The 23,684-nt window shown below is 44.9% G+C and overlaps 1 protein-coding gene across 1 annotated transcript in view; it reads right to left on the reverse strand.

The window, feature by feature from the left end:
- LOC112220467 (slit homolog 3 protein-like) overlaps positions 1–23,684 on the reverse strand; it is a 212,308-nt gene that overhangs the window by 181,192 nt on the left and 7,432 nt on the right. Inside the window, exons 2-4 of the mRNA XM_042302888.1 lie at positions 14,583–14,654; positions 12,089–12,160; positions 9,809–9,880 (exon numbers count right to left, since the gene is read on the reverse strand). Coding sequence (XP_042158822.1) covers positions 9,809–9,880; positions 12,089–12,160; positions 14,583–14,654 — 216 coding nt within the window. The remainder of the gene's footprint in view (positions 1–9,808; positions 9,881–12,088; positions 12,161–14,582; positions 14,655–23,684) is intronic.

Below are 23,684 nucleotides of genomic sequence, written 5' to 3' on the forward strand. Positions count from 1 at the left end.
TGGGTTCAGTGAAATGGGTCAGTAGAGGTAAGGGCTGAGTGCAGGACAGGAGGGAGAGAAGAAAGACAGGAGCAACCCTAGAGGGACTACCCCTGAACACGGACATGGGTAGATTACACAGAGCCAGACAGCCAGTCGACAGGGCAAGGCGGTCCTCAGGGCAGGCGGTCCTCAGGGCAGGCGGTCCTCAGGGCAGGCGGTCCTCCTCACGGGCCTGCAGCCCTCCTCACGGCCAGGAAAAACCATCCAGTAAAACCCATCCTCTCTGACCCACACACTGTAAAACACGACTCCCATTCCACACACTCTCTCCTTTCCTCTCCGAGTCCCACGGATGAGAAACCACCCCTGCAAATGGCCTGTTTCCACCCAGACTGGAAAATCACTAGCTATTAGATCAGAGATCTCCTTCATGCTACTACATAGCTGTTGTGTGTGTGTGTGTGTTTGTGTGTGTGTGCAAACATGAGTGCGTGAGTGTGTTGAGAGAGAGAGAAGGAAAGTAAGAGAGAGTATGTATGCCTGTCTTTGTGTATGTATGTCTGTGTAATTGTGTACCAAAGACATCTGTGTCTGCAATTACGAGAGCGATAAAGATTGTGAGGTTCATTTGTAGCAATCAGACTTTGCTAAAACAAAATAAATCACCAGTCTAGGCTTTAGGAGCTGCTAGTGACCCAAGAGACCTCACAATCCCCTTTCTCCCCTACCTCTCCCCCTCTCTCTGCCTATGCCTATAGACGGAGTGTATGTGCCTCTCAGAATGGCTGTGTGTGTGACATAGGCCAGCTCCAGGATTGCAGTAAAGTTTCCAGCAGCAGCACACATGGGGGCCGGCACGCTCCTTGTCTGCAGAACTAACAGAGTCCCCAGAAGCAGAAACAGCAGTATACAGCAGTGGGTGGCTGTGCAGGCCCCACACCATGCAGGGAGATTTATATGGGCCTCAGTCCCATCCGATCCCAACTGTAAATAATGCCGCAAAATTCCTCTCCTGATCCACTGTCTGTCATCTTAACAGCATACTGTACATATACTGTGGTGTCTCAATATATTTCCTGATATATATATATTCAACATATGAATGACTTATATATACACCATATATACAAAGGTATGTGGACACCCCTTCAAATGAGTGGTTTCGGCTATTTCCGCCACCCCGGTTGCTGACATGTGTATAAAATTAAGCAAACATCCATGAAATCTCCATAGACAAACATTGTCAGTAGAATGGCTGTACTGAAGAGCTCAGTGACTTTCAACGTTGCACCGTCATAGCATGTCACCTTTCCAGCAAGTCAGTTCATCAACTTTCTGCCCTGCTAGAGCTGCCCTGGTGCTGTTATTCTGCCCTGCTAGAGCTGCCCTGGTGCTGTTATTCTGCCCTGCTAGAGCTGCCCTGGTGCTGTTATTCTGCCCTGCTAGAGCTGCCCTGGTGCTGTTATTCTGCCCTGCTAGAGCTGCCCTGGTGCTGTTATTCTGCCCTGCTAGAGCTGCCCTGGTGCTGTTATTCTGCCCTGCTAGAGCTGCCCTGGTGCTGTTATTCTGCCCTGCTAGAGCTGCCCTGGTGCTGTTATTGTGAAGTGGAAACGTCTAGGAGCAACAATGGCTCAGCTGCGAAGTGGTAGACCACACAAGCTCACAGAATGGGACCGCCGAGTGCTGAAGCACATAGTGCGTAAAAATCGTCTGTCCTTGGTTGCAACACTCAATACCAAGTTCCAAATTGCTTCTGGATGCAACATCAGCACAATAACTGTTTGTCTGCATTTTCATAAAATGGGTTTTCACGGCCGAGCAGCTGCACACAATCCTAAGATCACCATGCACAATGCCAAGCATCTGCTGGAGTGGTGTAAAGCTAGCCGCCATTGGACCCTGGAGTAGTGGAAACGCTTTCTCTGGAGCGATGAATTACGCTTCACCATCTGGCAGTCCGACAGATGAACCTGGGTTTGGGCGGATGCCAGGAGAACATTACCTGCCCGAATGCAGTGTCAACTGTAAAGTTTGGTGGAAGAGGAATAATGGTCTGGGGCTGTTTTTCATGGTTCAGGCTGGCCCCCTTAGTTCCATTGAAGTGAAATCTTAACGCTACAGCATACAATGACATTCTAGACAATTCTTCCAACAGTCTGGGAAAGGCCCTTTCCTGTTTGTTTCAGCATGACAATGCTCCCGTGAACAAAGTGAAAATGGTTTGTCAAGATCGGTGTGGAAGAACTTGACTGGCCTGCACAGAGCCCTGACCTCAACCCCATCGAACACCTTTGGGATGAATTAGAATGCAGACTGCGAGCCAGGCCTAATCGACCAACATCAGTGCCCTACCTCACTAATGCTCGTGGCTGAATGGAAGCAAGTCCCCACAGAAATGTTCCAACATCTAATGGAAAGCCTTCCCAGAAGAGTGGAGGCTGTTATAGCAGCAAAGGGAAGGACCAACTCCATATTAATGCCCATGATTTTGGAATGAGATGTTCGACGAGCAGGTGTCCACATACTTTTGGACTGTATATCTTCATCTTTTCAATCTGTCTTGAATATCTTATGAGGAAACATAACAATTGTGTGCTTAAAAAACCCGGACCCGAGCAGCCAGGTTTTAAAAGCCCCTCAAGAAAAATAAAGCTACAATTCAAAACAGGGTTGATTATTTTTCCTTTGCTCGGTAAGAAAAGCAGTCAACAAAAGGTCCTTTCTATTCTGCTCGTGACACGGAGGATATCTCAGTTCTTCCCGGTCCAAGTTTCCAAAGACACAGCTGTTTTTAATTACGCTTCACATGTAAACCTTAATTGTGATTAAACAAACATTGTGTGAGTGCTGTTGGCTGCTAAGAAAGCTCATCCATAGCCTGTAGCTTACAAAACTCAAATAAGTCAAGGGAAGGTATTAACAGTAACAAAATATGCAGTTTAAAAGTTACCTCCTATTGCATGTTTCCTCACCTTTATTTGGACACTCAATTGCTACCACATGTTTCTTTGCTATTTTAGTACACACCACATACATATACATTATTTGCTCTATAAAATAGACAGCCAACTCCCGACAACATTTCATAGCCTCTCACCCTCTAGCTGGTAACTTTCGAGTGGTAAGGTGTTGCTGCCGGGAACTTAAAGACATGTTGGCTGCCAGAGCGCGTGCACACAAACACAATCCGAATAAAGTTCCCCCGGCAAACATTCCTTCCTCCGCTCCTCGCAGGGTCGATAAATGCTGAGGTGAGACAAAGCTGTTGGGATGCCAGATTTCACGTTGCCATTTATTCATTCCTTCTGTCAGCAGAAACAAAAACGATCATGCAAGCAGCATCCCCCAGTGGGAAATGCTTTGGGTCTGTGTTCGACCTGCCTAGATTGCGCTTCGAATTTCCAGATACTTGACAAGGTTAAGTACCTACTGGCAATGACATATCGTCTCGGACTGGAAACAGCAGGGGGGCGGCAGAGAGCGAGAGACAGAGAGCAGTAATTGACAGATCTCCCATTGGAGCATAATTGGCTATATTAAGTTTCACTGTTTGATCTTGTCCCGTGGGACCGCCCACCAAGCCAACAGCTCCCACTCAGAACACTGCATACTAACCAAAAACACAACAACAAAACGTCACTGCCTCCCATGCCGACAGGACAGCGAACCCCTGCAACAGTCCAGCAAGACAACTATGCAGAAGTGGAATGGAGAATAGAGCACCCTGCTGCAGTGGAGATAAACCAGACAAGGCATCTGCTGAACATAATCTGCTAAAATAAATACATGAATTCTTTCTTTGTTATTAGCAGAAATACATTTTTGGAAAAGCAACCAATTATCATTATGAGTTCTCGTTTCGATAAGTGACCCAGTAAAGGGTTAAAGTTAACTCATGTAAATATATGTAGCCTCAGAAACAAAGTTCATGAGATTAGTAATTTGCTCATCTTAGATAATATTATTATTATTATTATATTAGCCATTTCTGAGGCTCACTTAGACAGCACCTTTGATGATAGAGCAGTAAGAATACAAGGATATATCATCTATAGAAAAGACAGGAATGTCTACGGGGGAGGTGTTTCTGTATATACTCAGAGCCATATTTCTGTAAAGCTCAGAGAGGCAAATGAAGTAGAAGTGCTGTGGTTACAGCTTCACCTGCCTCATCTGAAGCCTCTTCTTTTTGGGGGCTGCTATAGGCCACCAAGTGCAAACTGTCAGTACCTGGAGAATATGTGTGTGGTGCACTGGTGTAACACAGTTTCTCTGGACCCCCTGCAAGGTCGGCGTTTGCCCCCTCCCCCCCACCCCTCTTAAAATAAAATAAAAATTGAATGTGTCAGCCAGACAGCCACTCACAAAGTATAGACTGCCAATCGCTGTCCATGGTGCTGGAATTGCAACATGTCTATACAGCTGCATGCCTATCAAATCGATGGTAGGCTTTCTGTGGTGCCAGGGCATGTACAGCAATGTTTTAACTAATTGATAAATGTTTATGCCTAGGCCTATTTGGTCGTCATTTTCTCATGTTTAAGCCTAACGCTTCACAAAGCTGTGCCCCAGGGGTGTCAAACTGACTCCATGGAGGGCCTAGTGTCTGCAGGTTTTTGGATTTTTCCCTTTCAAATAAGACCTAGACAACCAGGTAAGGAGAGTTCTTTACTAATTAGTGACCTTAATTCATCAATCATGTACAAGAGATGAGTGAAAACCTGCAGACACCCAGCCCTCCGTGGAATGAATTTGACACATGCTGTACACTGTGTCACAAAGCAGCCATTATTAGGCTGCTGGCTGGTGACAATAATGTCATTACTTGCTCAGTAATTAAAGTTGGAAATTCAGACATGTCAAATTCTAAAATGTATTTCTGATGCAACAACATACTAATCAGCTACCAATAGATTTAGTTGATTATGCAACGGCCCTATATAGGCCGCCTGAACCTGCATGACATGAGCCGTCGTAGCGCTCTCTCCGACCTTAAATAGACATTTGTTGTGCATAAAACCATTCTATTAATGCCAATTATTACAGTCAGTCCACCCTCAAAACACTAGCTTACTAGGGATTGTTTCATTATGCAGTGTACTATCTATAGCTATATACCAGATTCAGCTGCCATTTATAAACTGTTTATGAAAATGACACATCAAATAGCCTAACAATGAGGGGAAAAAGTAGTCAGCTTGAGGATAAATTCAGCCACTATTTATTGTTGAGCTCAGCGGGTTTTTGTCTGGCTAATAGCCTACACAAATGGCCTGCGATATTCAAGGTCAATTAAATGAAATCCAACTTGAGAGACTCCCCTGGTCTCTTGGAGTCCTCCTTTACTGTGTGTAAATGTATTCACCACGGCCTGTAGGTCCAGGTTGCAGGCCCAACTGTTTCCTATACTGAGTATTGCCAACCCAGACAGTCTTTCCTGAGACGTTGTGAATTATATGTCCATTGCGATACACACAATTTAAACTTAGCGTGGGAATGATATACACTTAGTGAAGATATACCAGAGACCAGGGACTGTTCATACTGCAACAACTCAAAAGCCACAACTCAAAAGCCAGTTCACCAGCATGAAGGAAATCGTAAACCTCTTTTTCAAGCCCTCAAAAACTGTTGCCCGCTAAAGATGATCATCTGTTTGCATCTGCCAATTTATTAGCTGTTCAGTATATCGACGGCCTGTCCCCAGAGCTTCCTGTACAGTTCATATCTTTCTGTAACGTGTTGATGCCGGCAATTAAAGACAACGAAAGGCTCAAGTAAGGATGTCACAGAACTGCTCTATATGAAGCACCCCTCCCTTCTGCTCAGCTTCCCTGATGTAGCTACGGCAACCAAGCTGTTTTTACCATCCCTGTACCTGTCGCTTCTGCGGAGAGATCGTTTTCTAAACTAAAACTCATAAAGAACTACCTAAGGAAGTATTAGGCTCTCGGATTGATAAGTGCTTTTGACCACCTGAGCAAGCTCCACTCATTGCACTCTCATAGCCTTGACTGTGGCATTTGTTCACCGATATCCCCTCATACTTTCCATCAGTTGAATTGTTTATTTTTTAAGGCCTAGGGCACTTTTAGCTTCCTAGTACACATGGAAATTAAACATGTTTATTCATGACTTTAAAAAAAAATACATTTTCAAAAATGTCTTTGTCATTATTGGCTATTGTGTGTAGATTGATTAGTAAACCAATTTAATACTTTTTTGGAATAAGGCTGGAACAAGTCAAGGGGTCTGAATACTTTCTGAAGGCACTGTATATATGAAAAGTGTGTAAATAGTATTTTTGTTGTCTCTTTCCAATATATAAGTCATTTTTATTATGATTACATTAAATTGGCTATAACTGTTCTGTACTTTGTCATGTTCTTTGTATGTTTTATGTGGACCCCAGGTAGAGTAGCTGCTGCATGTGTAGTAGCTAATGGAGATCCTAATAAACTAAACTAAACAAAACAAAACGTTTTGTATCTACCAACAAGCTGTGCCCCGTCCGGTTCTCATTGGCTCAGAAGCAGAGCTCCAATGTCTTTGTAGCTTGTATTTATCTAAATATGTCTTTGGAGTAAATCACAAAGCTGTCTGGCCTCCAGAAACTGGCTGAGTGCAGCCCTATTTTGGAAGACATTTGGCTTGCATTCTGGGAGAGCTTCATTTCTCTGAAAACAATCAGAGGGCCCAATGGCTGAGCTGCGTGCCAGGGCTCCATGGTTTATGTATTTGGGACGTATTGAATTATTAGGCAGATATCGGAGGCAGGAGGAGCATTGTGGTCAGGCAGTACACAGCCACACCGCCTGTTTGCCAGCTTAAGAGCTTTAAAGAGAAACACTGATACGGGGTGCTACAGTAGCCTACATGCATGTCTGTTCTGCAGGCCTTGGTTTAAAGCACCGTGCTTTAACACAGAGAAGAAGACTAGGAAAAAGCTCAATCTGCTGCTTCTGTGTGTTCGCTAAATCAGTCCTCGTCCAACAGGCGTGAGAAACGAAATGTGCAGGAGAGTTATTTGTTTCTAGCAAATATGGAGTCCCGTGAAAACCAAACAAACTGGAACTGGAGCCAAAGTGATGGGAAAACAGCAGAACGATTCCTGACACGATAACAAACTGTGGGCAAACGATAGCAGAGTTTGGAAGGGGCTGGGGGGGAGAGGGGGGTGGTTGGGAGTATGGAGTGGGGATGTATCTGGCCCATGCCCAGACTCTAGCACCGAGCAGGCATCTAACTACTTCTTCTTCTGGCAGAATCAATCACAGTGAGTTACCACCACTACACTGCTGGCCATAGCATTCAGACAGGCTAACTACTCTACTCACTAATGGATAATTGCTCACCAAGATTGAAGGGAGGACTCTCAATTGAGGGGTGGGGTTAAGAAAACATTGTGCATTACGCCCTCCATGCGGACCAATCACATACAACCTGAGCAAGCCTTTGGCAGGGAGTGGTTGAGTCCCATGGGTATTGCTGGCTGAAATATCCTGCATTCAAACACCACAACACGGGGGCCTGACGACCGACCAGCCAGTCAGGAGGAAGTGGAGTTAATACGGGGGGGCCTCATCCCAGTCACCATTAATAAACAGGAGCAGGCATCTCCATGGCATCCCTCTAATTCTTCATTTGCTTTCCATTAGCCATCAGGTTGAAGACGTCTAGAGGGGCAGTCAGTGAATAGGAGGAGGAGGATAGAGATATGGAGCAGAGAGAGAAATAGAAAGAGAGGGACAGAAATCCCCTGCTAGATAGAGAGCTATCCTTGCAGAGAGAGAGAGAGAGAGAGAGAGAGAGAGAGAGAGAGAGAGAGAGAGAGAGAGAGAGAGAGAGAGAGCGAGAGAGAGAGCCCCTACTTCCTTGGCCCACACAGACAGTGCTCTGCAGAGCAGAGCTGCAGTCTCAGCCCTGTAACTCTAACCGCATTCCTTCCAAGCAGAGTGGGCCTGCACAGGGAGCGCTGACCACAAACGCCCCAGCCAGCAGCCCAGTGGCTCCATCATGATCATCCATGATCCATGATCCATCCCACCGACCCAGGCCAGGCCCAGGCTAGCCTCCCTCCCCCAACCCTAACCTCCACCAACTCTGGGGCACCAGGCTCCAGCCCTCCTACCCCACCACCACCACCACCACCACAACCCTCACTGTGCATGGCCCCATCAGCCAATACCTGAGCCTGCCTGTGGATGTAGCTGTGAGGCAGTCTGCTCGGTCACCCCTGTCTCCATCTCATCTATTATGCATTTGTTTGCATGATGGCACATTCACATCAAAGTCCCCCGGACCGACGGGACAGACCATGTTTAGTTTCTTTTCACTTCCTCTCCCTCGGTCTTGACTCTTGCAGCTAAGTTAATGGATGCAACCAATACCTTTCTCTGACCTGACCCAAAGCAGCAAAATGTTTCCTGGAACGCTGGCTAGTGCGAAGGGCGAGGGCAAGACTCACATCAAATAAACCTGTTGGACTGTGATGCGCTGCATATGCTTTCTACAGCTGCCTCAGCCTGGCCGGCCCGAGCAGGGTCTTTAATACCAGGGTTAGGGGTTAGGCAATTCATATCACACTACCATAACAGATAATAACCAAGTATGACAGGGAGAGGTCATGAACCCCTCGTAAAACCACCTCTCTCTCCGACCAGATTAGGAGAGCCTTCATTACAGGATAGTTTAGACATAGTAAAACGTCACCGGATAAAGAACTCAAACCAACTTTGGGGGAAACTTCAGACACTATAATTTAAATATGCTGATGGGAAAAGGATAAGAAACAGAGAGATTTACAGTATTCGCTTTGTCCATTCTTTCCACTCCTTAGAAACTGTCTGGGATTGTAAAGAATGCCTTATTAACCTCTGATAAATAAATACAAAAAAAATCCTAAATTCATTGCCAATAATGCTTTTATGGTGGAGCAGCATAGGGAGGAGAGGAAATGAAACTGTCATTCTCAACAAGTGTTTCTGAGACAGCATCGATAGCCCAGAGGAGAAACACAAACTGCTGTTGAATTGGCAGCGGAGAGTCTCGTTTCTTTAAACAGAGCCATGACTGCTGTCGTCAAACGCGGATCAAGTCATCACCGCTACATGGAGCCGCACAGTGTGAACAAATAGGCTGTGAATTCATCTCTGGAGTAATCTCCAAAACAATGAAGGGAACAAAGACAATTTTGAAAGAGATGAACATATTATTTGGCAGTTCCAATCTCTCTGTTTTCCTAATGGAAACATTTCACAGTAGAACAAAAAAGAAATACACTAAACCCAAGTTAATAGAGCCCCAACGCTGCCCCAAAGTAAACACTAGTAAAGTTCAGGGCCGGTTGTCGGTTCCACACAGGGCGAACCTGAGTACGAGTGTTTCTCTGAGGACCGGCTCTAGTCCTCCCTGACAGCAAAGCTAACGGCTGCGGTGTGACCAGGCCATGCATTCAAAGGGCTCGGCGAAATGGATATTCGGGAATAAAAATTCTGCAGTTACCCCCTCCGGTCCCAGGAAAACATTCCCCCCTAGCACACCTTCACCTCAAGCACAGGAGTACAGAGCCGGGCTGTGTCACCTTACACCTAGCAGGGATCCGCTACCCAAATAAAAGCCCAACATTTGGGGGGGTTAAAGAATAATAATACGGTGACTGTCCCTGCACTGACCGCAAACCTCCTCTCCTCTTCAAACTGTATGGGAAGCTAAATATTTGAGCGGAAACCCCCATCCGAGACAATGATTGAAATTAAAACAGTGGGGAAGTTGACTTTGTTTCCCGGCGATCAGATATCAAAAGAGAAGTAGCGTTGTGACTTACAGGCGGCCAAGCTTGGGTGTGGACTGGAACAGCAGCTCTGGGAGAACCTGCAGCTTGTTCCGGTTCAGACGCCTGGAGAGAGAGAGAGGGAGAGAGAGGGGGAGAGGAGAGAGAGAGAGAGAGAGGGAGAGAGAGAGAGAGAGAGAGGGGAGAGGGAGAGAGAGAGAGAGGGAGAGGGAGAGAGAGGGGGAGAGGAGAGAGAGCGCAAGGGAAGGGCGAAAGCATCAGTCTGGTCAAATAAGCGCTGTTTGATGAGGCATTCATACATTTAACTATGTGAAATGAATAGAGTACATTTTGGGCTGTGTTGGTGTGTAGTGTAGTGTGAGAGAGACACAGAGAGACAGACTTAGGGAACATTTGAGGGCTGAAACATATGGCAACATCAAGCACCATTGTGTTGTGGTACAGCAGGGAACAGAGATCGATGAGAAGGCCGGCGAAATGTAAACGACACACAGACGCTCCAATCAATCAATCAGATTAGAACCTCCGAAGGGGGATGACCCTTTTTTCGCGGAACAGGAAGACTGGGATAAGCCAATGGCAGCGCCCCGGGTCAAGAGTTCACAGAGGGGCTAAAGCGGGTGACTTCCTATGAAGATGGGCATAGGTTATCAGGCTCTGAAGTCATCTGAAGCCTTTAAAGGCCATTATCACTGTGGTGAGCCTCTACAGGCTAACATGGGGGGGGATGGGGTTCCGGATGCTAGGCCTTATCATGGCACCAAAGCCTTTCTCTGAGACAGGGGTCACAGGGCACAGCTGAGGTATGTGGAGGAAGACGGGGGAGGTTCTCAGGATGTCATGAAAGAAGCCCTCAGAGCTTGATCACTCTCCCTCTGTCTCCCTCTGTCCTCATCCATCCCTGGCCTGCACAGCCGGATGGAGAGACTAAAGGCTTACCTAACACCTAGCCAGCTAGCATATCTACTTTCCATGCTGTTACGCCACAAATCATAATAGCTCAAAGCAAAGGCCTCAATCTCTGACCTGACCTCAATGAGGAACACAACATTAGGGAGAAGATCAACTGTCACATACGTTGTCAAGCCTGGAATACTCCTATAAGACACATTTGATGTACCACTTGACAGCACTGACTTTGATCTAATCGAAGTAAATCAGATCTGTTTTGATACTTTCCTCCACGGATTCCTTAGCTCCATTTCAGCAAAGGTCAACTCCCTCACCCCATTACTTTACTCTACTGACTTACATTTCCCTCAGAGAGAGAGAGAGACAACATGACTGGAGATATGTTCCCATGGCCCTGTCTACGATCTCTGTCAGTGTGATCCCTGTCACGTTACACCGCGGTACTAACGCCCACCTGTCCCAGAGCCAGGGTCATAAAGCGAGAGGTCTATGTGTGCACTGCGCGTGCCCGTGCCATACAAACAGCACCCTGACCGCCCAAGTCACACATGGGCTCCAGTCAACAGGGCAGGAGTGTCAGTGCGTAGTCTGCGGACATAGGACCCTTCACTCAGACCCTGGTTCCTTCCCAGCCGTATCCAGACCCATACCAGGGTCAGAAGGGGATGACGGGGGCAGGAATGCCAGAATACTGCAAAATTCCAGAGCGGTGTGAAAAGCGGATGGGCCGGCAGAATAACATCCAGGCAGAGTGAGTTCCTGGCAGGATAGGCAGAGGCTGTGACAGAAAGGGGACTTGGCTGGGAGATCTGGGAGATGGTCTGCCCAGGTACTGACGCACATTCGACAGGCGGACTTGGACCATCGTCATGGCTGGCAAGCCTGGCATGGATGGGTTTGGTTTAGTTACCAGTGTGTGGTGAGCCAGCTACTTCCAGACCGAAAAATAACCCAATGACACAGACAAGGTCAGTAAGCCAAATGTCTAGGTTATTGACTTGGACATCAGAAGCAGTTCCCTCCATGTTGTTTTGACCGAGTAGTCAGTTTCACGTCAGAGTGTTAATGTTCACACTCAGGAGTGATGTGGAGGTATGCTTCAACCGTGTCAAGGAGCAGGTGAGAGAGTCACCCACCTTGACTTTTAAATGTAGGTAATCTATATCATCCTTACCTAAATATGCCTTTTTGAGTGCTTCTGAGAGGTCATATATGGTATACACACACACACACACACACACACGCATGCAACGCACACAGATAACAAACACACACACACTTAAGCACACAGAAACAGTGTAAATACCCAAACGTGGTATTAGGGGTGAAAAGATTCTAGAGGGTGTCAGTCTGCTGCAGTGGCTGCTGGGTAGGGAAGTGAGGTCGTCTAGGGATACTTACAGTCTCTCTAGCTGTTTGAGGTCCTGGAACGCCCCCCTCTCAATCACTGTGATCTGGTTGTCCTCTAGGTGCCTGACAGAAAAGAGGGAGACAACATTATAAATCATGGGTTAAACACAACATGGGGTAAAGCTACAGAACTCCTTTTAGAAGCAAGACCATGTACTCCTTTTCAAAGCAACACTGTGTACTCCTTTTAGAAGCAAGACCATGTACTCCTTTTCAAAGCAATACAATGTACTCCTTTTAGAAACAAGACCATGTACTATAACTGCAGGGTTTTCCTTTGAGGTCTAAATGGGTATTCCTTACTTTAGCCTGTCGAGTGTCTACCCTCTGCTCTGGGAACATCATGTCATGTTTCAGGATCCCTAAGGTTTTCCAGATGCCTTACAAAGGCAGAACATCTCCATCTCCATGGATATGCTGTTTATATTTGTGTCTCTGGATATTAGGGCCAATTTGGAGTGACATATATGAGAAGCACATGAATCGCAGAGTGACTGATACTCATGGCGGCTTGATACAACCAAGGCCATAAGCAGAAAGTGGAAACGCGAGACAGAAAACATTCTACGCTTCTCATGTGGAATTCCGGTCTTTTGGCAGGAGGCTCTCGGTTATAAATTGTCTTTTAAGCAAATGTTTATACATGTGACTGCTTTACTGCTATTAATACATGTTTTTGTCATATCCGTTTGTCAGGGGGAGATGACACAGTTGGCCTCATCATAAGAGAAATATTCAGAGGCAATTTGTGAAGAATACCGCAGGTTTCCAGACTAACCCATTGGCCTAGCCAAAAGCCAGCAGCTCTAATACCCGTGGATTGGTCTCAGATGGAGCTAGTTAGGCAAAGACCAAAATGTTTAGCCCAAAATAATTGCCTTATTTGGTTTGATAAAAGACGAATCCTATACCTTGGATGATGATCTGATATATAAATCCGGTTCCCACAAACGAGGGATCAAACTCTCACTGGTTTATTTATCGACATTTAAGTAAATATTCTCTGAACCCACCAGATGGGGTTCAGATGGGGTTGCGTGTATCGTGTAGTATAATAGTATTGTTTTCATATAGTTTATGTGGTCCATTATCCATATGGGACATAGGCCAGCAACTACACTATCATGAGGGGCAAGCCAGCAGTGAAAAAGGACCTACAGTAATGTGCTCATCAGCCCAAAACGAAGGGACCAAGGGAATCCCTTAAATGTATGTGTGTGGGTGTGTGTGTGTGTGTACTCAGATGTCGTTCCCAAGACCTCTACATCCACATAGTTTGGAGTAGGGAAATGTCACTGGCTGACTGCTGTTAATCATGAGCCACATAAAGAAAAAGGTAGCCGACCCGGCTGACAGTACTGCAGGACAGACCCTGCTTATTACCACTCCTTGGGCGCTTTCGATTGCCGGTTATTTCTGTCTCCACGCCATCCTTTTACACGCCCTTGTTCAGGAGGTAAACAGCACCAAGACGTCGTTAGATTACAGTCATTAGCTCAGCACGCGGTCACACGTGCTCAAGCTCTCTCTTCGGGCAAGAGAGGGGAGGAAGGAGCCCGTCGAGTCAATCGGTGCAACTCCAAACTGATGAGTGTCAAATACTTTCCTTTGTGTATCATCATTGTGATAGCTGTGAGAGGAGTTGGAGGGAAGTTATACTACAGTTGGATTTTACTGCATGTCATTAGCCAGGTAAAACGTACCAACGCTATGCTTTTTGACCTTGTAAATATTGTGCAATTATGACATTTTGCTTCCATGATTCCACATTTCCATTTGCTTAGTTATTTCCAATGGCTCGTAATTGTGGGATTTTAGACAGCTACTTATAGGTTAAACATAAACATAGTAAATTCAAAATGACTTACTTAATCACTATAACCTGTTTCTTTCCTAATGACTATAACCAATGTTTCTCCCTTAATGACACAAATGCATTAAACAAAGCAACCTGGGTAAGTCCAAATTTAGTTAGGATTTTTATGCAGTGAGACAATTGAGACATGGATTTTTAAACCTTGAAACAATTGAGACACGGATTTGTAACCCTTGAGACAATTGAGACATGGATTTTTAAACCTTGAGACAATTGAGACATGGATTTTTAAACCTTGAGACAATTGAGACATGGATTTTTAAACCTTGAGACAATTGAGACATGGATTTTTAAACCTTGAGACAATTGAGACATGGATTGAGCGTCATTCAGACGGTGAATGGGCAAGACAAAAGATTTAAGTGCCTTTGAACGGGGCATGGTAATAGGTTTTTCACCCTCAGTTTCCCGTGTGTATCAAGAATGGTCCACCACCTAAAGGACATCCAGTCAACTTGTCACAACTGTGGGATGCATTGGAGTCAACATTGGGGGGTGGGGGGTGCATCTCAATATTATTCATGTTTTGTACCCTCAGTGTATATCAACATTATATCAAATTTGGTCTTATTATCATGCTTATTTGTGAAGGACGGAGAGAATGCTTACAGAACTCGCAGGTTCTTGATGCCAGAAAAGTCAACTTTAGTGATCCTGGTGATGTTATTCCTGTCCAAGTCCCTGGAAGGAGAGAGAGAGAGAGAGAGAGAGAGAGAGAGAGAGAGAGAGAGAGAGATGTTAGAACGATACTCACACATCATCATAATCAGGGTCAGTCTATCAGTTCTCTATCCACGCTGGTGAACATGGGATGGTAATGCAGAGGTTCCCTGGCCGCGGCCCAAGCAGCACACTGCTCTGCTCTGTGGAGATGATGGTGGGGCACGGTGGCTGTGAGGTGGTGTGCTGGGTGTCCTTCACGCTGTGGAAGATTGCCCCTGAGGTGTGGAGAAGAGCACCTTCTCTTCAGTCTCTCTCTGCCTTGTGGCCCCTACCCAACACACCGGGGGCCAAGTCCTTTCATCCCAGAGACTTTGTACCTGACTACCTTACTGGGCAAAGAGGAGCCATCCAGGACTCTCTGAGTGGCCCCACACTCTGCTCATATCTCAAACACACTGGGGCCAACAGGTAAGATGCTAGAGTGCTCACCTGTGTATTGTATACAGTCCATACTGACAGCATGAATGTAGGACAAGACTGGAGAATGACAAAGGCAAACATTGATGTTACTTCTGATTTGATCAATTTTTCTCTCTGGAGCCAAAAGCTTATCTTGCTTGCAGACTGTTACTCCGATTGAACTACTTCTCAGAATGTACGACACAAAGGAAGAATTAGGGAAGAAAAAACACACACATTAAATACACACACACCCTTACACACACTCTTGCATGAGCACTTGTAAGCACACACAGACACACACACACACACACGCTCACACTAGGGCTGGAAATGGCCAGGAACCTCACAATATGATATTATCACGATACTTAGATGCCGATACGATATGTGCTGCGATTCTCGCGATTCTCACGATTCTATTTGTATTGCGAATTCATTCTGCGATTTTATTGTGATTTGATGTTCCAAACATATTGCTCACTATGTGTCTACTGCGAGAGACAAGAGAGAGAGTGAGGAAATGAGTTTTGATCAGTCAGGGAAATATGTTGGCTCACTACTTAAAAAGAAGATGGAGAACAAGCTATACGATTACAAAGTGTCTTGCCGCAGGTACACCTGACTAGCGCTAGGTAACGCTACCTACAGTACTATTTAAAACATTTTATAAATCAAGATTTGAAGTCAAATATCGATATATTTTCCAAAAAGAATATTGCGATATGTAACTGTTTCGCTCTTCTATCCCATCGCTAACACGCACACACACACACACACACACACACACACACACACACACACACACACACACACACAGGTCTCCTGACGTGGGGCTCAGTGTATGTTTCTCATAATATAAATAAACATTTATAAATCTGATTTAAAGGCATATTGGATTTCAAAAGACTTCCCCAGCTCTGCACATAAAGAGCTCTAATGGGAGCCATATTGTGGCCTTAGAGAGGACAGGGGCCTGACTGCTGGTGAAGTCACCCTCCCATTCCTCTCTCTTACCCTCTACTCTTCTCTCTCACCCTCTCTCTGCTCTTCTCTCTCACCCTCTCTCTGCCCTTCTCTCTCACACTCTCCCTGCTCTTCTCTCACCCCCTCTCTGCTCTGCTCTCTCACCCTCTCTGCTCTCCTCTCTCACCCTCTCCCTGCTCTTCACTCTCCCCCTCTCTCTGCTCTCTCTCACACGCTCTCTGTTCCATCTCTCACTCTCGCTACTTTTTCTATCGCCCTCCTGTCCCTTACTCTCACTCTTTCAACTTCTCATTCTGTCCCTCAACTCTCTGTCCCTCACTCACCCTCTCTCTCTCGCCCTGCCTCTCGGTCCCACACAGCACTATCTCGCTCCCCTTCTCTAACCCAGCGTCTAACCCTCCCTCGCACTACAATCTCTCCTCTCTTATCTCTATCCTTCACTGTTCCCAGTAACTGTTACATCGTGGAAAACATGTTTCACCAGGGAAAATAATCAGGCATCGCTACTCAAAGAAGTCAATTAAACAGGCTTTTAGAACCTCCTTTAAGTGATCTGGTAGGGGTCAGCAATCGACAAGTGGCTTTTGTGCACCCTGCTGCCCATTGTATGTTTTCATTTGTGTGAGGGATAAGGTGGCAATCCAAACAGCAGGTGTTCAGGGCCTCACAATGCCCACCCCCAGGCCACCCCACCCACTCAAGGCCTTTAAACCAACTAGTCTGGCACAGAAGCTGACAGAGTGTTTTACTTTACCTCGGGCGAAATCACTTACAAGAGCACTTTATTGATGCATCGACCGACCGGACAAGAAAATGCATTTATTTTGGCCCAGGAACATTATGTTGCACAAATGACATATCGGGTGACACGTAACGAAAAGGCCCCCAAAGCCCCTTCAAATCCATGGGAGAAGAATTTTTACAAAAACACAGAAACGATCTCTCTTTTCTCCATCTTACACTTTGCTTCACAATGTGCTTCCTGCTGTAATCTCCTGTAATTTTCCTTGAAGCTGAAGTCGCCTGGTCTTCCACAGCAGATGGAAGACCAGGCCACAGCAGGTATGCTCCACTTCCTTCTCAAAGCCTCTAAACCATGTTCGGAATCTTCAGTGAGTTACTCCTCTCATGCTCAGAACTACACCATATATACAAAAGTATGTGGACACCCCTTCAAATTAGTGGATTCGGCCGCTTCAGCCCGACCCGTTGCTGAATGGTGTATACAATTGAGCACACAGACATGCAATCTCCATAGACATTGGCAGTAGAATGGCCTTACTGAAGGGCTCAGTGACGTAGCATTGTCATACAGTAGGATGTCACCTTTCCAACAAGTCAGTTCGTCAAATTTCTGCTCTACTAGAGCTGCCCCGGTCAACAGTAAGTGCTGTTATTGTGAAGTGGAAACGTCTAGGAGCAACAACGGCTCAGCCATGAAGTGGTAGGCCACACAAGCTCACAGAACTAAATCGCTGAGTGTTGAAACGCATAGCGCTGGGGTGGGCAACTCCAGTCCTCGGGGGCCTGATTGGTGTGACACCTTTTCTCCATCCCTAACAAACACAGCTGATGAATCAAATTGCATTCTAAACTGAAGATCATGATTAGGCGATTATTGGAATCTGGTGTGTTAGCTGGGGCTTGGGCAAAATTATGACACCAATCAGGCCCTCGAGGACTGGAATTGCCCACTCCTGCTAGTGGGTAAAAATCATCTGTCCTTGGTTGCAACACTAACTACTGAGTTCAAAACTGCCTCTGGAAGCAACGTCAGCACAAGAACTGTTAGTCGGGAGCTTCATGAAATGGGTTTCAGTGGAAACACGTTCTCTGGAGTGATGAAACATGCTTCAACATCTGGCTGACTGACACATCTGGGTTTGGCAGATACCAGGAGAACGCTACCTGCCTGAGTGCATAGTGTCAACTGTAAAGCTTGGTGGAGGAGGAATAACGGAGCTGTTTTTTTGTGGTTTGGGCCAGGCCCCTTTTTTCAAGTGAAAGAAATCGTAACGCTACAATATACAATGACATTCTAGACAATTCTGTGCTTCCATCTTGAGGCAACAGTTTGGGGAAGGCCCTATCCTGTTTCAGCATGACAATGCCACCGTGCACAAAGCAAGGTCCATACACATATGGTTTGTCGAGATCGGTGTGAAAGAACTTCACTGGCCTGCGTAGAGCCCAGACCTTAAACCTATCGAACACCTTTGGGATGAATTGGAACGCCAACTGCGAGCCAGGCCTAATCTCCCAACATCAGTGCTCGACCTCACTAATGCTCTTGTGGCTGAATGGAAGCAAGTCCCCGCAGTAATGTTCCAACATCAGGTGGAAAGGTTGTTGTCCTGTTGGAAGGTGAACCTTCACCCCAGTCTGAGGTCCTGAGCTCTCTGGAGCAGGTTTTTCCTCAAGAATCTCTCTGTACTATGCCACGTGCCTTTTACTGAAAAGTGGCTTCCGTTTGGCCACTCTACCATAAATGCCTTATTGGTGGAGTGCTGCAGAGATGGTTTTCTTTCTGGAAGGTACTCCCATGTCCACAGAGGAATTCTGGAGCTCTCTCAGAGTGGCCATTGGGTTCTTGGTCACCTCCCTGACCAAGGCCCTTCTCCCCCGATTGCTCAGTTTGGCCAGCTCTAGGAAGATTCTTGGTGGTTCCAAACTTCTTCCATTTAAGAATGATGGAGGCCATTGTGTTTTTGCGGACCTTCAATGCTACAGACATTTTTTGGGACCCTTCCCCAGATCTGTGCCTCGACACAATCCTGTCTCGGATCTCTATGGAAAATTCCTTCGACCTCATGGCTTGGTTTTGCTCTGACATGTATTGTCAACTGTGTGACCTCAAGTTGTAGAAACATCAACAGGATGATCAATGGAAACAGAATGCACCTGAGCTCAATTTTGAGTCTATTGCAAACAGTTTGAATACTTATGTAAATAAGATATTTTGTTTTTGCTTCTTTATACATTTGCAAAAATATAAAAAAAACTGTTTTTGCTTTGACATTATGTGGTATTGTGTGTAAACGGACAAAAAAAAACATGTATTTAATACATTTTTGAATAAGGCTGTAACATAACGTGCTACTACACATTTCCAAATGTGGAAAAAGTGAAGGGGTCTGAATACTTTCTGAATGCAATGTGTGTATGTAAGCGGCCATTTCATTTGATAGAACATTATAATGTCTTTCATTTACATTGTATTAGGATGAATGTGGACAGAACTGATGAGAACATTCCTTCCTCGAGCGTTTACATGACCATATTACACGGAACAGTTTACAAGTAATGTGAGATCTGCAATTAACATAGCAGACATTTGAAAGTTATCATGTTCTCGTTGGAATGTTCACTGATGTATGTAACTACACAGATCTGCACAGGCCAATGAATGATGGCTACCATCACAAATATTTCCAGAACACACACAAACTACAAGACATTTGAGACTTTACTGCAGCTGATGCAATGCTTTTCTAAGGCTCTTTATCGGGATATTGGTGGTTTCCAGGGTGGAACGTGGCCCATTGCTCCCTGCTTCCCTCCCTACCGCAGTCCTCCCTTTTTTTTCCAGCACATTCAAGCTCTTTCCTCTTCCCAGTCCTGCGTGTTTTCCTGTTGGAAAGCCACTTCATTTCCACTTGTGACAGATCAAATAGGGAGGTTTGTAACTCAATCACGAGTCTGAGGAATCAAATATTCTCTTTCTGCCTTCCTTTCATCTCCTCCACAAGGGTCTGGATGCAACACATTCAGTGCCTTGCAAAATAATTCACCCCCCTTGGCGTTTTTCATTGCATAATAACCTGTAATTTAAATTGATTTTTATTTGGATTTCAGGTAATGGACAGACACAAAATAGTCCAAATTGGTGAAGTTATAATATTTTTTTAAATGAACAATTTTTTTTTTTTTAATGTAAAACTGAAAAGTGGTGGGTGAATATCTATTCACACCCTTTGCTATGAAGCCCCTAAATAAGAACTGGTGCAAACAATTACCTCCAGAAGTCACATAATTCGTTAAAAAAAGTCCACCTGTGTGCAATCTAAGTGTCACATGATCTGTCACATGATCTCAGTATATATACATGTGTTCTGAAAGGCCCCAGAGTCTGCAACACCACTAAGCAAGGGGCACCACCAAGCAAGTGGCACCATGAAGACCAAGGAGCTCTCCAAACCTGCCAAGATAGGGCCCCCCACCAAAACTCACGGACCAGGCAAGGAGGTCATTAATCAGAGAGGCAACAAAGAGACCAAAGATAACCCTGAAGGAGCTGCAAAGCTCCACAGTGGAGATTGGAGCATCTGTCCATAGGACCACTTTAAGCCGTACACTCCACAGAGCTGGGCTTTACGGAAGAAAGGCCAGAAAAAAGCCATTGCTTAAAGAAAAAAATTAGCAAACACGTTTGGTGTTCGCCAAAAGGCATGTAGGAGACTCCCCAAACATATGGAAGAAGGTATTCTGGTCAGATGAGACTAAAATGTAGCTTTTTGGCCATCAAGGAAAACACTATGTCTGGCGCAAATTCAACACCTCTCATCTCCCCGAGAATACAATCCCCACAGTGAAGCATGGTGGTGGTAGCATCATTTACATCAGCAGGGACTGGGAAACTGCTCAGAATTTAAGGAATGATGGATGGCGCTAAATACAGGGAAATTCTTGAGGGAAACCTGTTTCAGTCTTCCAGAGATTTAAGACTGGGACGGAGGTTCACCTTCCAGCAGGACAATGACCCTAAGCATACTGCTAAAGCAACACTTGAGTGGTTTAAAGGGAAACGTTTAAATGTTTTGGAATGACCTAGTCAAAGCCCAGACCTGAATCCAATTGAGAATCTATGGTATGGCTTAAAGATTGCTGTACACCAGCGGAACCTATCCAACTTGAAGGAGCTGTAGCAGTTATGCCTTGAAGAATGGGCAAAAATCCCAGTGGCTAGATGTGCCAAGTTTACAGATACATACCCCAAGAGAATTGCAGCTGTAATTGCTGCAAAAGGTGACTGTACAAAGTATTGACTTTGGGGGGGTGAATAATTATGCACGCTCAAGTTTTCTGTTTTTTTTGTCTTATTTCTTGTTTGTTTCACAATAAAAAATATTTTGCGTCTTCAAAGGTGTAGGGATGTTGTGTAAATCAAATGATACTACACCCCCCCCCCCAAAAAAAATCAAGTTTAATTCAAGGTTGTAAGGCAACAAAATAGGAAAACTGGGGGTGAATACTTTCGCAAGCCACTGTACACGCACGCTCACACCACTGGACACCAATGTTACTGCATTCCTAGGGCGACAAATCAACCCTGACATCTCTGTGGAGAGTGCCCCTTCAAAACACATTATCATAGACACCAACATAACATGCAGGGTGACCACATTTAAAATACCCAAATTATGTGACAAAGGGATGATAATTGCGGGACATTCACAGGTCAGTGTAGTCTATAGTACATTCATATTTTTTGGGGGGGGGGATGTCCTCTCCAAGTTTAGCTGGAATTTAGACCAAAAGGATTTTACAAATGTGATTGGTTGACGATATGACATTGGCCTAGGTGGCAAAATGTAGGACTATTCCACATAATCCGGGACATGTGGTCACCCTAATAGCGTGTGTATAGGCATAGTTCATGGATCACTTGAGCCTGGCAAACATCTTTAAACTACAGGTAGCTAGCTACATGTAATGATAATAATTGTACACCGTCACCATTACTGCAAATAAACAGGACTCTGACCACTCTCAATACATTCAGGGAGGAGTCACACACACTAAAAGATGGGAAAGGAGATATACAATGAGCTCTGAAAGTATTGGTACTGTAAAAAAAAAAAATGTTTTGGCTCTGTACTCTAGCACTATGGATTTAAAATGATACAATGACTATGAGGTTAAAGTCAGCTTTCATTTGAGGATATTTTCATCCATATTGGGTGAACCGTTTAAAAATTACAGGAATTTTTGTACATAGTCCTCCCCCCCCATTTTAGAATACGTTTCCAAACACTTTTACATTAATGTGGATGCTATCATGATTACGGATAGTACTGAATTAATCGTGAATAATGATGAGTGAGAAAGATGGACGCACAAATATCGTACCCCCAAGACACCATTTCAATAGGGGATATGTGGGGGTAGGATATTTGTGCTTCTGTAACTTTCTCACTCATCATTATTCACGATTCATTCAGGACTATCCGTAATCATGGTAACATCCAAATTTATGTAGAAGTGTTTAGAAATATATTATATTCTTTTTTACAATTAAATTGCAATACATTATTATACATTATAAGTCACAATACATTATTTACCATTTCTATTGGGCACAAAATAATCTGAAACACAACCAAAACAAACAACAAATGCATCCAACAAGTTTGTAGAGCCACAAGCTTGATGTAATCATTGCATGCTAAGAATATGGGACCAAACACTAAACTTTTAATAAACAAGTTCAGTTGTCTTAAAATGAGGGGGGTACAAAAAGAGCTGTAATTTCTAAACGGTTCACCCGATATGGATGAAAATACCCTCAAATTAAAGCTGACGTTATGCACTTTAACCCCATTGTATCATTTCAAATCCAAAGTGCTGGAGTACAGAGCCAAAACAACAGCAAAAAATGTCACACTCCCAATACTTTTGGAGCTCACTGTAACCTAGCGGTCATGCTCACATAGTACTTCCTAATCCTAACATATGCCACATCACATTTCAGACAAAGAACTGCTCTGTATTTACAAAAATAACAGACACCACTTCATCACTGGCCTGACGATGACTCAGCCATGGAATGTTAACGCTATTCGCTCGGTGAACAAAGATGACCAAAGAAGATGACAGCAACAATCTGTGCCATTTTCCATTGTTTATGAGGCAGCGTTAGCGGGATAGGTTACATTTCACTGGGACTTTTGTTTTCTAAATATTTTCTGTACCGCACTGCCTGGATGAGTTCCCAGCTGAAGGACACCCACTTCAGACTATGCACAGCCGACAAAAATGATTTATATTTTTTTCTCATTGCCACTGTTTACTTTCACAATCGTTTATTTTCAAGGCCTGACTGACAGGCAGGCAGCTCGAACATCCCAGCATACCTGAGTCAGTGTTTGCAGTTTGTACAGTACATGACTCCTTAGATTACATCTGTACGGCGGACTTCAGAGGTGACAGGGCCACTTTTAACGCTTCTGTGTGAAACTCGATCTGACAGACGCTGGAGCAGCCTAGGGCTTGAGGTGCAGGAGACACACAGCATATGTAAACCAAGGAAGATGTGGAAGAAGCCAAGGAGGAAGAGAAGAAAGCAGCCAACACACAAACAGAGGAAAAGAATGAGGTACACTGCCAGAGATTTAAACAAGCGGGGACAGTGATAAAACACACAAATAAATCACAAGATTCTCTCGTGAACGCTGTCAAAGTAAGGAGTAAGGCGAGCAGTTTAACCAGACCCCCAGCGCTCCAGTATAGCGCTATGGAGAGGGTTGTTCAAACACCATTAAACAGAAACTTCACATGTCACTGTCTGGACATCCTGCCTCTCTTTGCGAACATTACCCCCAG

This window comes from Oncorhynchus tshawytscha, linkage group LG21 (genome assembly GCF_018296145.1).
Source record: "Oncorhynchus tshawytscha isolate Ot180627B linkage group LG21, Otsh_v2.0, whole genome shotgun sequence".
In the NCBI taxonomy this organism is placed as follows: Eukaryota; Metazoa; Chordata; class Actinopteri; order Salmoniformes; family Salmonidae; genus Oncorhynchus; species Oncorhynchus tshawytscha.